General features: G+C 51.1%; 1 protein-coding gene across 1 annotated transcript; it reads right to left on the bottom strand.

Moving 5' to 3' along the window:
- Window positions 1-5,703: 5,703 nt before the first annotated feature.
- Window positions 5,704-11,746, bottom strand: LOC140404664 (P2Y purinoceptor 3-like). Its single transcript, XM_072493301.1, has 2 exons — window positions 11,676-11,746; window positions 5,704-8,366 (listed from the first exon to the last, which is right to left on the bottom strand). The coding sequence occupies exon 2, from the start codon at window positions 8,308-8,310 to the stop codon at window positions 7,258-7,260; it is 1,053 nt and encodes a 350-aa protein (XP_072349402.1). The 5' UTR covers window positions 8,311-8,366; window positions 11,676-11,746; the 3' UTR covers window positions 5,704-7,257.
- Between the last annotated feature and the right edge of the window lie 4,625 nt (window positions 11,747-16,371).

Raw genomic sequence — 16,371 nt, forward strand, 5'->3', positions numbered from 1 at the left:
GAGGACCCGGGTTCGAATCCCGGCCCCGGCTCACTGTCCGTGTGGAGTTTGCACATTCTCCCCGTGTCTGCGTGGGTCTCACTCCCACAAACTCAAAAGATGTGCAGTGTAGGTGGATTGGCCATGCTAAATTTCCCCTTAGCGTCCTAAAGGTTAGGTGGTGTCACAGGGATAGGGCAGGTGAGTGGGTGCTCTTTCAGAGGGTCGGTGCAGACACGATGGGCTGAATGGCCTCCTGTACTGTACGGATTCTGTGTTTTTCAGTACTACCTCTTTGCGCATTCGGTCACCTGTCCGAATCCTGCCACCTGTCCGAATCCTGCCACCTGTCCGAATCCTGCCTTACCTGACCTGCTGTCAAATTCTGTTTGCTAACATCCCTCTGAAACACCTTAGGACTTTTTACAACTCTAAAGGCGCTAAATTGATAAAACATTGCTGCAGCACCCGGAGGAAACCCACGCAGACACGGGGAGAACGTGCAGACTCCGCACAGACAGTGACCCAGTGGGGAATCGAACCTGGGACACTGGCGCTGTGAAGCCACAGTGCTAGCCACTTGTGCTAACGTGCTGCCCTAATCAGGTTCCCCCTCGGCCTTCTCTGCTCCAAGGAAAACAACCCCAGCTTAACCAGCCTCTCTTCATAGCTGAGACGCTCCAGCCCAGGCAGCACCCTGGTGAATCTCCTCTGCACCCTCTCCAGTGCAATCTCCCTATAGAGTGGCGACGAGAACTACACACAGTATTCTAGCTATGGCCTAACCAGCGTTTTATACAGCTCTATCATAACCTCCCTGCTCTTATATTCTATGCCTCGGTTAATAAAGGAAAGTATCCCATAGGCCTTCTTAACCACCTGTCCTGCTGTGAAGATCTTGTCTCAGTGAAAGCCCGATTAGGAATTGACCCCAACGAAACTGGTCAAAGCTCAGAGAATGGATTTCATGTTTTTGTTTTTTACACAAGATAATTCCCTGTGTTACAGATTACAAGGTGGCAGAATGGACCAGTAATCCAGAGACCCAGGTTAACGCTCTGGAGACACGGGTTCAAATCCCACCACGGCAGCTGGTGGAATTTAATTTCAATTAATAAAATCGGGAATTGATAGCCAGTCTCAATGATGGTGACCGTGACAACTATCATCGATCGCCAAAAAAGCCCACCTGGTTCACGAATGTCCCCTCCAGGGAAGGAAATCTGCCATCCTTACCCGGTCTGGCCTCCATGTGACTCCAGACCCACAGCCAATGGGGTTGACTATCAACTGTCCTCCAAAATGGCCGACCAATCACTCAGTTCAAGGGCAGTTAGGGATATGCACAGTGGGTTAGCACTGCTGCCTCACGGCCCATGGACCCGGGTTCGCTTCTGACCTTGGGTGACTGTGTGGGGTTTGCACGTTCTCTCCGTGTCTGCGCGGGGTTTCCTCCGTGTGCTACGGTTTCCTCCCACAGTCCGATGTTTAGTGGGTTGGGCGTGCTGAATTTCACCTTGGCGTCCAAACGGTTGGGTGGGGTTAAGGGGATAGGGCGGGGGGAGTGCACCGAGGTGAGGTGCTCTTTCAGCGAGTCGGTGCCGATTCAGTGGGCCGAACTGTAGAGATTCTCAACCCATGAAAGCCTGCAAGAAGAAATTGCTCCAAGGTGCTTCACACAAGCATTGTAAAAGGCAGCGAGACACATAAGGGGATATGAGTTCAGATGAACAAAAGATTGGTCAAAGGGATAGATTTTCAGGAGCGTCAAAGGAAGAGAGTGAGGTAGGTAGAAATCGTGTCACTATATTCATGGCTGGATGTGTCACATGGCACCATATAGTATCCTCGACTTCAGAATAAACACTCTTATCAAACTCTGACTTGGCTGTAGACAGTTTTATTGAACAGTAAACAAACAAATAAATGGTAGCAAATGCAATACAGTATAATTAGAGTAATTAAACCCTTGTTTGCTGTTTTTATTGAAGGTTTACCAGACTGATTCCTGGGATGGCGGGACTGATGTTCGAGGAGAGACTGAGTCGGTCAGGATTGTATTCACTGGAGTTCAGAAGAATGAGGGGGAATCTCATAGAAACCTATAAAATTCTAACAGGACTGGACAGGGTCGATGCAGGAAGGATGTTCCCGATGGTGGGGAGTGTCCAGAACCAGGGGTCACAGTCTGAGGATACGGGGGAGACCATTGAGGACAGAGATGAGGAGACATTTCTTCACCCAGAGAGGGGTCGGCCTGTGGAATTCGTTCCCACAGGAAGTAGTTGAGGCCAAAACATTGCATGTTTTCAAGAAGCTGTTCGATATAGCACTTGGGGAGAATGGGATCAAAGGATATGGGGAGGAAAGCAGGATTAGGCTATTGAGTTGGATGATCAGCCATGATCATAATGAATGGTGGAGCAGGCTCGAAGGGCCGAATGGCCTCCCCCTGCTCCTATTTTCTATGTTTTATTTATTTCGACATGGTGACACAGTGGTTAGCAGGTTCCGTGCAGGTTCGGAGAATCCCGGCCCAAATTTTGAAGCTGATTGTCAAGAAACAAATCAATAAATGTGATATTCTGACAAGGCAGATAATGGAGGCAAAAATATTGAAGTTATCAAACTACAGCTTGTTGGGACGGCAGTGGTTAGCACGGCTGTCTCACAGCGCCAGGGGATCCGGGTTCCATTCCGGCCTTGGGTGACTGTGTGGAGTTTGCACGTTCTCCCCGTGTGTGCGTGAGTTTCCTCCGGGTGCTCCGGTTTCCTCCCTCAGTCCAAAGATGTGCGGGCTAGATGGATTGGCCGTGCTAAAATTGCCCCTTAGTGTCCAGGTTAGGTGGGGTTACGGGGATAGGGCGGGAAGAGTGGGCCAAGGTAGGGTGCGCTTTCCGAGGGTCGGTGCAGAATCAGTGGGCCGAATGGCCTTCTTCTGCACTGTAAGAATTCTACAATGTCAAAAAAGGGGTGGGTTAAATAATCTTGTCTCACATCTGAGCTTATGTAACAGTCATGAAGGGCCCGCCTTCTCAACCTTGGCCCTTGCCTTAGGTGCGATGATCCTCAAGTTAAATCACCACCAGACAGCTCTCCTTCTCAAAGGAGAAAGCAGCCTACGGTCACACTACAGTCAACACAATCACTTTTTAAAAGAAGATGCCTTCTTGAGCAGCTGCTGTTAGGGAGGGAGCTCCAGAATTTTGACCCAGCGACAGTGAAGGAACAGCTGATATATGAATATTAAATCATTTTATTGCACAATCTTTAGTCTAACACTTGGGGATCTGTGCTTGAAGCTGCCGACCTCCTTCGTGGAGAGATTGTCTGAAAAATTAATAACAGACGCTTTCATGACTGATGCTTATTTCTCCCTTTAGTTGAGTCTCCATAGCAACGTGTTGTCCTTTGACCTTTGGACCCTATCCAACTCAGAGACACAGTTGATCAAGAAAATCCTTGTTCTTTGGTTGATGTGAATGTGTAATGGAATGTCTTTAAGGTTAATGACACTTCAATAACATTGTTTGCTTTGGACCATGTTTACAGTGTCGCTGAGAAAAGGAGGAGGCTGACGTGGGGTGTAGGCCTATTATCGAGCCACACAGCATAGATTGTGGCCATTCAGTCCATAAATGGCTCATCCGATTGGTCCCACTCTTCCCCCTTCCGTCTCCCTCCCCACAGCCACAAAATTCATTCCTCCTCAAGTTTTTTACCCTGTCGACAATCTTATTGAATCTGCCTCCACATCGCACCTACTTGCTGCTTAGGAGTCATCACTCTCTACCCCAGGGAGCGACTGAGGCAAACAACGCCAAGACATTTGAGGGAGAAGCTGGAGAAACGAGAGGGAGAGTGGAAGAGAAGGGCATGTTAACGGGGATAGGGCGAGGTGAAGAGGGGGGTTCTGAGGAGACTCACAGGGCACGGACATGCTGGTGGATCAGATGGACTGAATAGGGGTTGCCAACCATAATGAGGTGTATTCCTGGAGGTTTCATAATAATAATAATCTTTATTGTCACAAGTAGGCTTACATTAACACTGCAATGAAGTTACTGTGAAAATCCCCTCGTCGCCACACTGGCGCCTGTTCGGGTACACGGCGGGAGAATTCGGAAAGTCCAATTCACCCAACAAGCACGTCTTTCGGGACTTGTGGGAGGAAACCGGAGCACCCGGAGGAAACCCGCGCAGACACGGGGAGAACGTGCAGACTCCGCACAGACAGTCACCCAAGCTGGGAATCGAACCCGGGACCCTGGCGCTGTGAAGCAACAGTGCTTGCTACCGTGCTGCCCATGGCTTTCCCCGCAAGATTCTGACATTAGTCGGTCAACGCATCATCCTCGTGATGCACAGCAGCCCCCCCCCCCCCCCAACGCCAATTTGAGAGCAACAAAGACTCCTTACTCAACATGGATGAAGCGTGCATGTCGGACAAACGGTCCTTTTTTTTTTTAACCCATTTCAAACAATTGATGACTGATAAAGAGAAATGGTCGAAGGAAATGACGACAAAAACACATTTTTTAACCACCCGATGATTTAGCCTCCAGGGTTTCACAGAGAAGTGACTCGAGGTTTAACTTCAATTCCTGGACACTCTAGGTCAATCCTGAAGAGTAGGCAACCCGAGGGCTGAATGACCTCTTTCTGTGTTATCCACTGTGTGCAATGTTGCCACGTTTTGCCTCTAGTATAGCTACAGATTAAATGCAAGGTAAAGCACCTCTACAGTGTCAATTAAGGACTCCCTTGATCCGGTTTACAAGCCAGTGTCAAATGGTTCCTCAGAAGGAGGTAGAGTCATAGAGATCTACAGCACAGCACACAGAAGAGTCTTCAGCGTCTCGTTTCTCCGCCCGCCAAAAAGGAAATCCAAGTTTTTTTATCCCACTTTCTATGCCTCCCCCCACCCTAGGCAGCTCTTCCCAAGATGCTAGGATAATGCCTCCTGTTACCCCGTTACCGTTCACCCCACCCACCGCACAGTTCCAGCTGCGGCTCAGTGGGTGCTCCTCTCCCCCTCTGCATCAGCAAGTCCCACTCCAGAGACCCTCGGGTTGAAGCCCCTCGACGCAGCAGTGTGGGAGAGCTACACTGTCAGAGGTGCTGTTTGTCTGATAGGACATCAAACCAAGGTTCCACCTGCACCCTCAAGGGGGGGGTGTACAAGATCCCACAGTCGCTATTGTGAAGGAAGCAGGCGCTGGGCATTGATTGACATCTTATAGCTGACCCCCTCCCCCAACCTTCCACATAAAGACCTTTCTGGCCAATGCCTGAGATCGACAGGCCTTTCTTTTGGTGTTAGGCACGTTCAGATAATTTCCTTCAGTGCTTCAGCCACTGAGGCACACACAGTTGCTAGGTCACAGGTTCAGCCTCGGGCCGCCAGCTCTGGTTGGCCCACCATATTCCTAGAGATTTGATGACTTGCCCATACAGCCTGTTGCTTCACAGCTCTGGGGTCCCCGGTTCGATTCCCGGCTTGGGTCACTGTCTGTGCGGAGTCTGCACGTTCTCCCCGGGTCTGCGTGGGTTTCCTCCGGGCGCTCCGGTTTCCTCCCACAGTCCAAAGACGTTTTTGTCAGGTGAATTGGACATTCTGAATTCTCCTTCCGTGTACCCGAACAGGCGCCGGAATGTGGCGACGAGGGGCTTTTCACTGTAACTTCATTGCAGTGTTAATGTAAACCACTTGTGACAATAAAGATTATTTATTTATTTATTTACACCTCCAACCTGCCTTCCCATCGGCCAATTAAAATACAAAAATCCGTTTCGATTTCAATGCCATTTTCCGCCTGGATCGCTCCCAGCAGCATCGATGGACATTAAACTGCATTTCCTGGAGACTCCGAGCCATTGCCTGGAGGGATGGCAACCCATCCTTCGATCCCAGCTCTCCGCTGCCTTAGCCAAGGTAACAGGAGGAAGGCTTTGCAATAGGCCCTGGGGCAGAGAAAGTGACGTGTTCCCTGATTGCTAGCACCTCGGGATTGGAGTTCAGCCACGATGCCCCCACAGTCGGACAGCCTGCCCAACGCTCACCTCGGGCATGGCCAACGGACAAAAGGTGGACGCACCTACAGCAGGAGGTGAATAAAGAAAATAAGATGCAACAGCAGACAGCAAAATGATTTGCGACAACCATCAACAGTTCCAATCTTTTTTATACAACATTCGGGTTAGAACGACTACAGCATCAAACAGATAGAGGGGCTGATTGACAGGTGAAGACCTCATAAACAGCCAATAAAACAAAATCAACGCTATTAACCGTGTCAGCGTGGCTAATTGGGTCTCTCGCCCACCTCCGAGACACAAAGGTGATAGCGACTCTGAGGTAAAGTCTAGACTGGCATTCGCAGTGCGGTACTGAGGGGGTGCCGCAGTATCAGCATTGCCATCTCTCGGGTGAGAGAGATCCCCCATCTGCCCTCTCGAGCGGACGTGAGAGCCTTCACAACCCCTATTTTGTGAAGGAGAGCAGGGACTGTCGCACCCCCTCGTTCCGCCCCCACCCCCCCCACAGTGTCCCGGCCGATATTTATTCCTCAAATCAAAATCGCGCACACAGACACGAAAACAAGCAGTCCATTTGCTGGCGGGAGCTTGCTGTGCGCAAATGGCCGCCACGCTTCCCACGTCACAGCAGCAGCTATGCTTCCAAAAGTCCTCCAACGTTTGGAAAGCGCTTTGTGGGCGGCCCGAGTTTTGGGAAAGTTGCCACTAGAAGTGCAACTTATCCTTTAAAAGCCATGACTCTGCAGGGTCATCACTGGGATAGGCCACAGCAGAGGACTGGGGTCAGAGGTCACGAGCCACGTCTGTAGCTGTGCCCCGACTCAAAGGGGAGCTTCAATTCACCCGCCCTGCCCTACGCCGGGCTCCCTGTCAGACCCAGTTACAATGAGGCCCCCACGGCCACCCTTCAATGTCTTATTACAAACTGCAGCCGGATGTGGGATGACGGTCAATTCTACGAGGTCAATTTTCGCGCGTATTTAACAAAAGTTTTTTTGACACGGGTCACATCAGAAGAAGCAGTCGACAAAAATAAAATGGATGCGGGGTGGGTGAATGTGAGCAGAACTTGGGCCCTCAAACATCTAGGGCCGACGCGACGCCCAAGGTATCTCTGCACTTAAGCTCCGCCCTCTGAACAGCGGATCTCGCCACCTGGGGCCTCGCGCTGGTCTAGTGCCAGTCCGGTCACCCTTCCAGGTGCCCCGCTCCGCCGCGCGCCAGCTGGCTGCCTTGGGTTCAGGAAGGCGACGTCAGGTGGTTGAACGGTCTGAAAATGTTCCACGAGGATTTGGAATCCTCAGTCTCCTTCTTGGCCTTCAGGCAGTTCTGCGGCCACTTGTCCTTGGTGAGAAAGTAGAGGAGGGCATTGAGCCAGGCGTTGAAGCTGGCCAAGGGCCTGGTGACCTTATAGCAGATGGTCACAACCCGCTTGGTGGTGCAGGCCACGTCAGGGACGGCCTTGTTGATCAGGAAGATGGTCTTGGTCACGTGGAATGGGAAGAAGCAGAGAGCAAAGAGGAGGGTGATGGTCACAATGGTTTTGATGGACTTGCGCCTCTTCTCCAAGCCTGGGACGGCAGACTTGAACTCCTGGTTGTTGATGGTCTTGAAGATGGTCTTGATTACGCGGGAGTAACACCAGGCGATGATGGAGAAGGGCAGGAAGAACCCGACCGAGTGCAGGATGATCCCGTAGGGCACGTAATGCGGGTACTCGGTGTCGAGGGCGTCGTCCCAGCAGTTGGTGGCGTTGTTGAAGGGGGCGGTCTTGGCGAAATGGAAGATGGGGCAGGTGAGAGCCAGGACCACCAGCCACACCAGCACGCAGACCACCCTGGCCGTCTTCTTGGTCTCCATGGTGATGGTCTTCATGGGGTGGCAGATGCCCAGGTAGCGGTGGAAGCTGATGCAGGTCAGGAAGAAGATGCTGCAATAGAGGTTGAAATAGAAGAGGAAGCGGACAAGGCGGCAGGTAAAGTCTCCAAAGACCCAGACGTCATGCATGATGTAGCTGGCAATGAGGACCGGCAGTGACAGGCCATACATGAAGTCAGTCAGCGCCAAGTTAAACATGTAGATGAGGGAGCAGTTCCACTCCTTCCGTCGTTTGAGAATGCTGCAAAGGATGATGGAATTCAGCACCAGGCTGAGGATGCAAGTGTAGGTGTAGCAGACAGGCAGGAAGACATACTTGTATGATTCATCCTTGTTACAGGAGTTTGAGGCGTTCTGAGGGAGCTCCTCGCTTGAACCATTGTCAACCATCGGGCTTGGAGCATTTTCATTCATCTTCTAGACTCCCCTGCTTGTGGTCAGCATTTCCCACCAGTTGTGAATTCTCAGACCTAGACAGGGACAAGGAAAGAACAGAGGTGAGAGATCGGTGGCAACCCGCTTTGTGTAAATTTACTCCCATGTTTCCTTACGTCGTCACCATTGACTTTACCTCAAATGCGCTTAAACCTGACTTCTTGCACATCCCGGTTTTCTATTTCCCCGCCACCTCTCTTCCTACAACTCTCCAAGATCCCTCTTGCACTGCCTGTGACAGGTCCCTTGTTTTAATCGCTCCCCCATTGGCGGCCGTGACTTCAGCTGCCTGGGTCCTAAGCTCTGGAATTCCCTCCCTAAACCTGTCCCACCTCTGCCCCCTCCTGTAACATGCTCCTGAAAACATCCCTCTTTCACCTTTCATACTACCTCCCAATGTGCCTCAGTGTCAGATTTTGTTTGACCATGCTTCCATGCTCCTTGGCACAGTGGTTAGCACTGCAGCCTAACAGCGACAGGGACTCGGGTACAGTTCCGGCCTCGGGTGACTAGCTGTGCGGAGTCTCCCCGTGTCTGCGTGGGTTTCCTCCGGGTGCTCCGGTTTCCTCCCATAGCCTGAAGAAGTGCAGGTTAGGTGGACAGGCTGTGATAAATTGCACCTTAGTGTCCAATGGTTAGATGGGGATATGGGGATAGGAAGGGCGAGTGGGCCTGGATAGGCCTCTCTTTCAGAGGGTCAGTACAAACTCAATGGGCCAAATGGCCTCCTTCTGTACTGTAGGGATTCTATGATTGTATGAAGTGCCTGGGTAGGTTTGACTATGTTAAAGGTGCCAACCAGCGCAGGCCACATCCTGTAAATTTTTTTTTTTTTAATTATGTGCACAGCAAGCTCCCACCAGGAGCAGTAAGGTGTGATTCTTGATTGGTGATGTTGATGAGGGGGAAATGTTCAGCAGGGTACTGGGTAAAGTATCTTCTATTCGCCCACTGTGGACCCGGAACATTCTCATCCACTTGAAGAGCCAAACAGGAACTCAGTATTAACACCACCCAGCCAGAGTAAAGTATCTCTGACAATGCAACACTCCCTCGGTATGGCATTGAGGGTTTCGCTCAGGTCAGCAACTCAAATAAGGAATACTCAGCAACGTTCCGACAAAAGGATATCGTCCCCAACTCACATTGATGCAACAGTCAAGAAAGCCCAACAACGTCTCGACTTCGTCCGGACGCTAAAGAAATTTGGCATGTCTGCATCGACGCTCACAATCTTCTACAGATGTGCGATAGAGAGCATCCTATCCGGCTGCATCACAGCCTGGTATGGCAACTGCTCGGTCCAAGATCGCAAGAAACTGCAGAGTGTGGTGAACTCAGCCCAACACATCACACAAGCTTGCCACCCCCACATTGATTCTGTACACACCTCTCGTTGCCTCAGGAAGGCAGAGAGCATTATCAGAGACCCCTCCCACCCAGGCATTGCCTTCTTCCAGACCCTTCCATCAGGCAGAAGGTACAGAAGTCTTAAGACTCGCACATCCAGGCATAGGAACAGCTTCTTCCCCACATCTACCAGACTCCTCAACGACTCCCCCTCGGACTGATCTGTTCCCTGTAAGAACACTATTCACGACGCCCTATGCTGCTCTTGCTCATGTATCTGATTTGTTTGGCCCCTTGTTCGGCACTGTAACCAATCACTGTTTGTCGATGTCCCATTTGTCAATGTTCCCTGTTGATTATTCTTTTGTCTACTATGTACGTACTGTGTACGTTCCTCTGCCGCAGAAAAATACTCTTCACTGTACTTCGGTACATGTGACAATAAATCAAATCATATCAAAACCTTAACTCTACCTTCTGACCAGCACTCATGCTGACTGGTCGGTCTGTTTTCTTCCCTTTCACCGTGTCGTGTCACACAGTTTTTATCTGGCTGCATTTAGGTGTCACCTACTGAGTTAGAAAGCTATGGGGCTCATGTCCTGACATATCCCCCACTTTACCATTACTGGCAAGCCAGGAAATCAACCCTGGTACAATGAAGTGTGCAGGAGAGCGTGCCAGGAGCAACACCAAGCAGGCCGAACAAATGAGGTGTCAATCTGGCGAAGCTACAACACAGGACTACTTGTGAGCCAAACAGCATAAGCAGCAAGTGATAGACAGAGCTAAGCAATTCCACAATGAACGCATCAGATCTAAGCTCTGCAGACCTGCCACATCCAGCCGTGAATGGTGGTGGACGATTAAACAACTCACTGGAGGAGGAGGCTCCACAAATATCCCCATCCTCAGCGATGGAGGCCCTCAGCTGGGTCAACATCCTGGAACTCCCTCCCTGACAGCACAGTGGGTGTACCTACACCACATAGACTGCAGCGGCTCAAGAAGGTGCTTTCTCAAGGGGCAATTAGGGATGGGCAATAAATGTTGGGCCCGCCAGCGATGCCCACATCCCGTGAAGAATTTTAAAATAAGTGCACAGTAGTGTTGCTCTGTCAGAACTACCATCTTGTGGACCAGATGTCAAAGCGAGGCCCCCCAGCAGGACCCCACAACCACTACCCTGGGCTCCTGACCAATATTTATTCCTCAGTCAACATTGCTGGAACAGATTGCGTGCTCATCATCGCGCTGATTGTGGGAGCTTGCTGTGCCTAAATTGGCTGCTGTGTTTCCTACACTACAACACGGCTACGAAAAGCACGAGTGCTAAGTTAAACCTTTATTAAACACGGGTTAGGCCACGGCTACGATACTGCGCCCGGTTCTGGACTCCACACTTTAGGGAGGTTGTCAGGGCCTTCGAGGAGGTGCGGATGGAGATTTACTGGAGTGACACCAGCGATGAGGGACTTTGGTTAACGCAGAGAGATATTGTTCTCCTTGGAGCTGAGAAGGTTAAGGGGAGATTTAATTGAGGCGTTCAGAATCATGAGGTGTTTTGACGGGGTAAATAAGGAGAAAGTGTTCTCTGGGGCAAGGGAATCGGTAATCGGAAGGGACACAGATTGAAAAGAACCAGAGGTGGTGGGGGGGGGGGGGGGGGTGGAGACGAAGGGAATTTTTTAAAAACACAGCGATCTGGAAGGTGTTACCTGTAAGTGGTGGGGGGGTGGGGAAGAGATTCACCAGGAACTTTCAGAAGGGATTTGGATAAATACTCGAAGAGGACTCAATGAAGGTCTATGGGGGAAGAGAGGGGGCTGGGGGGGGGGGGGGGGGGGGGGGGTGGGGGGGAGTGGATAATTCTATCAAAGCGGCCCGCCTAGCCTCCTTCCACTGATTGCACGATATGAACCTCTGATTAGAAATGCAAGCAGTCCTCCCAATTTGTATCGAATGATCCCGAGAAATTCCAACAGGATTCTTACCTGCAGCACCATCTGGGAAGGAGCATTGTCGAAGAACTCTCTCTCTCCCTACCTCCTCACTCCCCTCTCCCCTTCCTTCCTTCTGTCCCGAAACGGGAGTTTGTACATTCTCTGCCGGACTATTGCGCAATGTTTAGGTGATGAGTTACAATTTAGGTGTGTGTTAGCAATCCAAGCTGTAATAATCTTTGCAAACTGTTAAAACGTGACTTAGTAACTGGCCCGGTTGGGTGGTAAGTAACAAACACAAGCTCCTTGCTCCGGAATCCTCTCTCGCAAAGAAAGGTCCATTGAGTTTTGACCGAGAGAACAAGTCTAACATTGAAGGAGCTGCTGGGCGGGATGTTGGGGCGATGTTGGGCCGATGGGTGAGGATGTTTCGAGTGTACTGGATGGAGCTGGCCGAGATCTGATCAGGGCCATTTTCAGCCTCGCTGGCCGAGGACACAGTGTGACATTAATCGGATCACATTCCCATTATCCTGAGGTTCGTGCGGGTTTAAAAGTACAGCCTCCTCATTAGGGACGGGAACATGTTCAGAACAGGCGAAGGCTGAATCGGTTCCTTTCTACATCACTTGGTCACAACAGAGGCTGGAGTTCCCTTTCAGGAGGATGTGCCAGACCAGAATGTATTTGAAGAACAATCAAACCAGGTTCCTCCAGTCAAAGAAAAAGCAAATGTGTTAACCCCGAACCCGGAGCTGAATGTTTAAAAAACACAACATCAAGTGTTCACCCTCATGCAGGCATTAGAACCCAAACACACACACACACACATACCCCCCCCCCCCCCCCCCACACACACACACATATACCCATACACATATACCCCCCCCACACACACACACACACATATACCCATACACATATACCCCCCCCCCCACACACACACACACAGACCCACACATATACCCCCCACACAAACACATATACCCCCCCCCCACACACACACACATACACCCCCCCCCACACACACACCCACACATATACCCCCCCCACACACACACATATACCCCCCACACACATACAGACAGACACACACACACACATATACCCATGCACATATACCCCCCCCCACACACACACACAGACCCACACATATACCCCCCCCACACACACACACACAGACCCACACATACACCCCCCCCACACACACACACACAGACAGACACACACATATACCCATACACATATACCCCCTCCACACACACACACAGACCCACACATATACCCCCCCACACACACACATATACCCCCCACACACGCACATATACCCCCCACACACACACACATATAACCCCCCCCACACACACACACACCCACACATATACCCCCCCACACACACACACATATACCCCCACACACACACACATATACCCCACACACACACAAATATAACCCCCCCACACACACATATACCCCCCCCACACACACACACCCACACATATACCCACACACACCCACACATATACCCCCCACACACACACATATACCTCCCCCACACAGACACACACACACATATACCCCCCCACACCCACACAGACCCACACATATACCCCCCCCACACACACACATATACCCCCCCACACACACACACACGCACAGACAGACACACACACATATACCCATACACGTATACCGCCCCCACACACACACACAGACCCACACATATACCCCCCCACACACACACACATATACCCCCCCACACACACACACACAAACCCACACATATACCCCCCCCACACACACACAGACACACACACACACATATACCCCCCCCACACACAGACCCACGCATATACCCCCCCACACACACACTCATATACACCCCCCCCACACACACAGACCCATACATATACACACACACACACATATACCCCCCCACACACACACACAACCCCACACATATACCCCCCCCACACACACACATCTACCCCCCCACACACACATATACCCCCCCACACACACACATATACCCCCCCCCACACACACACACAGACAGACACACACACATATACCCATACACATATACCCCCCACACACACACACACAGACCCACACATATACCCCCCCCACACACACACACATATACACCCCCCCCACACACAGACCCACACATATACAGCCCCACACACACACACATATACCCCCCACACACACACATATACCCCCCCCACACACACACAGACCCACACATATACCCACACACACCCACACATATACCCCCCCCACACACACATGCACCTCTTCCCATACAGACACACACACACATATACCCCCCACACACACACAGACCCACACATATACCCACACACACCCACACATATACCCCCCCACACACACATATACCTCCCCCACGCACACACACACATATACCCCCCCACACGCACACAGGCCCACACATATACCCACACACACCCACACACTTACCCCCCCCACACACACACACATATACCCACACAACCTCCCACAACATCCGCCACCCCCCGTCACAAACCCACCCACACAATCCGCCACCCCCCACACCCCCGTCACACCCCCACACAGACACCCCCCACACAAACACATACACACATCTCCAAACCCCCCTCCCCACCCCCCTGACCCACCCCCACACACACATATACACACACCCCCCCAAAAACACCCACACACACTCACACCCCAATCCGCAACCCCCCCCCCCCACACACATACACATCCACACACATATACACTCCCACAGACACCTACAAATTAAGACCCCCACCCACACAAACACACTCACACCTACACATGCACACTCACACCCACCCACAGACACAAATGCACATACACCCACACAAACACACACTCACACACACGCCCACAACCACACACACTACAACCCACAAAAACACCAACTCACACACACTCGTGTAAACACCGGTACAGACACACTCACGCACCCCAAACACCCCCTCCCCCAACACTCCGCCACGTGAGCGCTAGCACGCCGAAACCTGAAAGGTTTGGACCCTGGCATATTTATCAAAGTGTTTCTCCCAGTGGTCCAGAAGATATTTAAATGTTCTCGAGCCACATCGCAGGACGTCGTGAGTCACTCACGGAACATGGCCGTCTATGTGTGACGATACACTTTCACAGTAATCTTCCATGAAGATTAAGGGATTTATTTACAGTGATCTACAACAGCAGCATGTTCACAGCTGGCTCGATAATGTCTCAATCCTGGGAAAACCCGTACCCCTGGGGTGATTCCTCACTTTAAATCCTGATTGGTCACCCAAACAAGGTGAAGCTTCCTCTGTTTTGGAGACTTCCTCCATCCTCTCCCAACAATCGCCCCAACATGGAGACTTCCTCCGTCCTCTCCAACAATCTCTCCAATGGAGACTTCCTCCATCCTCCCCAACAATCCAATGGAGACTTCCTCCATCCTCTCCAACAGTCTCCCCAATGGAGTCTTCCTCCATCCTCTCCAACAATCTCTCCAATGGAGACTTCCTCCATCCTCTCCAACAATCTCCCCAATGGAGACTTCCTCCATCCTCTCCAACAATCACTCCAACATGGAGACTTCCTCCATCCTCTCCAACAATCTCCCCAATGGAGACTTCCTCCATCCTCTCCAACAATCTCTCCAACATGGAGACTTCCTCCATCCTCTCCAACAATCTCTCCAACATAGAGACCTCCTCCATCCTCTCCAACAATCTCCCCAATGGAGACTTCCTCCATCCTCTCCAACAATCTCTCCAACATGGTGACTTCCTCCATCCTCTCCCAAAAATCTCTCCAATGGAGACTTCCTCCAACCTCTCCAACAATCTCTCCAATGGAGACTTCCTCCATCCTCTCCCAACAATCTCTCCAATGGAGACTTCCTCCATCCTCTCCAACAATCTGTCCAACATAGAGACTTCCTCCATCCTCTCCAACAATCTCTCCAACATAGAGACTTCCTCCATCCTCTCCAACAATCTCCCCAATGGAGATTTCCTCCATCCTCTCCAACAATCTCCCCAATGGAGACTTCCTCCATCCTCTCCAACAATCTCTCCAAAATGGAGACTTCATCCATTCTCTCCAACAATCTCCCTAATGGAGACTTCCTCCATCCTCTCCAACAATCTCACCATGGAGACTTCCTCCATCCTCTCCAACAATCTCCCCAATAGAGACTTCCTCCATCCTCTCCAACAATCTCCCCAATGGAGACTTCCTCCATCCTCTCCAACAATCTCCCCAATGGAGACTTCCTCCATCCTCTCCAACAATCTCACCATGGAGACTTCCTCCATCCTCTCCAACAATGTCCCCAATGGAGACTTCCTCCGTCCTCTCCAACAATCTCCCCAATGGAGACTTCCTCCATCCTCTCCAACAATCTCCCCAATGGAGACTTCCTCCATCCTCTCCAACAATCTCTCCAACATGGAGATTTCCTCCATCCTCTCCAACAATCTCTCCAATGGAGACTTCCTCCATCCTCTCCCAACAATCTCCCCAATGGAGATTTCCTCCATCCTCTCCAACAATCTCTCCAATGTGGAGACTTCCTCCATCCTCTCCAACAATCTCCCCAATGGAGACTTCCTCCATCCTCTCCAACAATCTCTCCAATGGAGACTTCCTCCATACTCTCCAACAATCTCTCCAACGTGGAGACTTCCTCCATCCTCTCCAACAATCTCTCCAATTGAGACTTCCT

The sequence above is a fragment of the Scyliorhinus torazame genome, chromosome 31 (genome assembly GCF_047496885.1).
Source record: "Scyliorhinus torazame isolate Kashiwa2021f chromosome 31, sScyTor2.1, whole genome shotgun sequence".
Classification (NCBI taxonomy): domain Eukaryota; kingdom Metazoa; phylum Chordata; class Chondrichthyes; order Carcharhiniformes; family Scyliorhinidae; genus Scyliorhinus; species Scyliorhinus torazame.

Coding starts and splice junctions, on each gene's coding strand:
- LOC140404664 (XM_072493301.1), bottom strand. CDS start 8,310: ATGAATGAAAATGCTCCAAGCCCGATGGTTGACAATGGTTCAAGCGAG.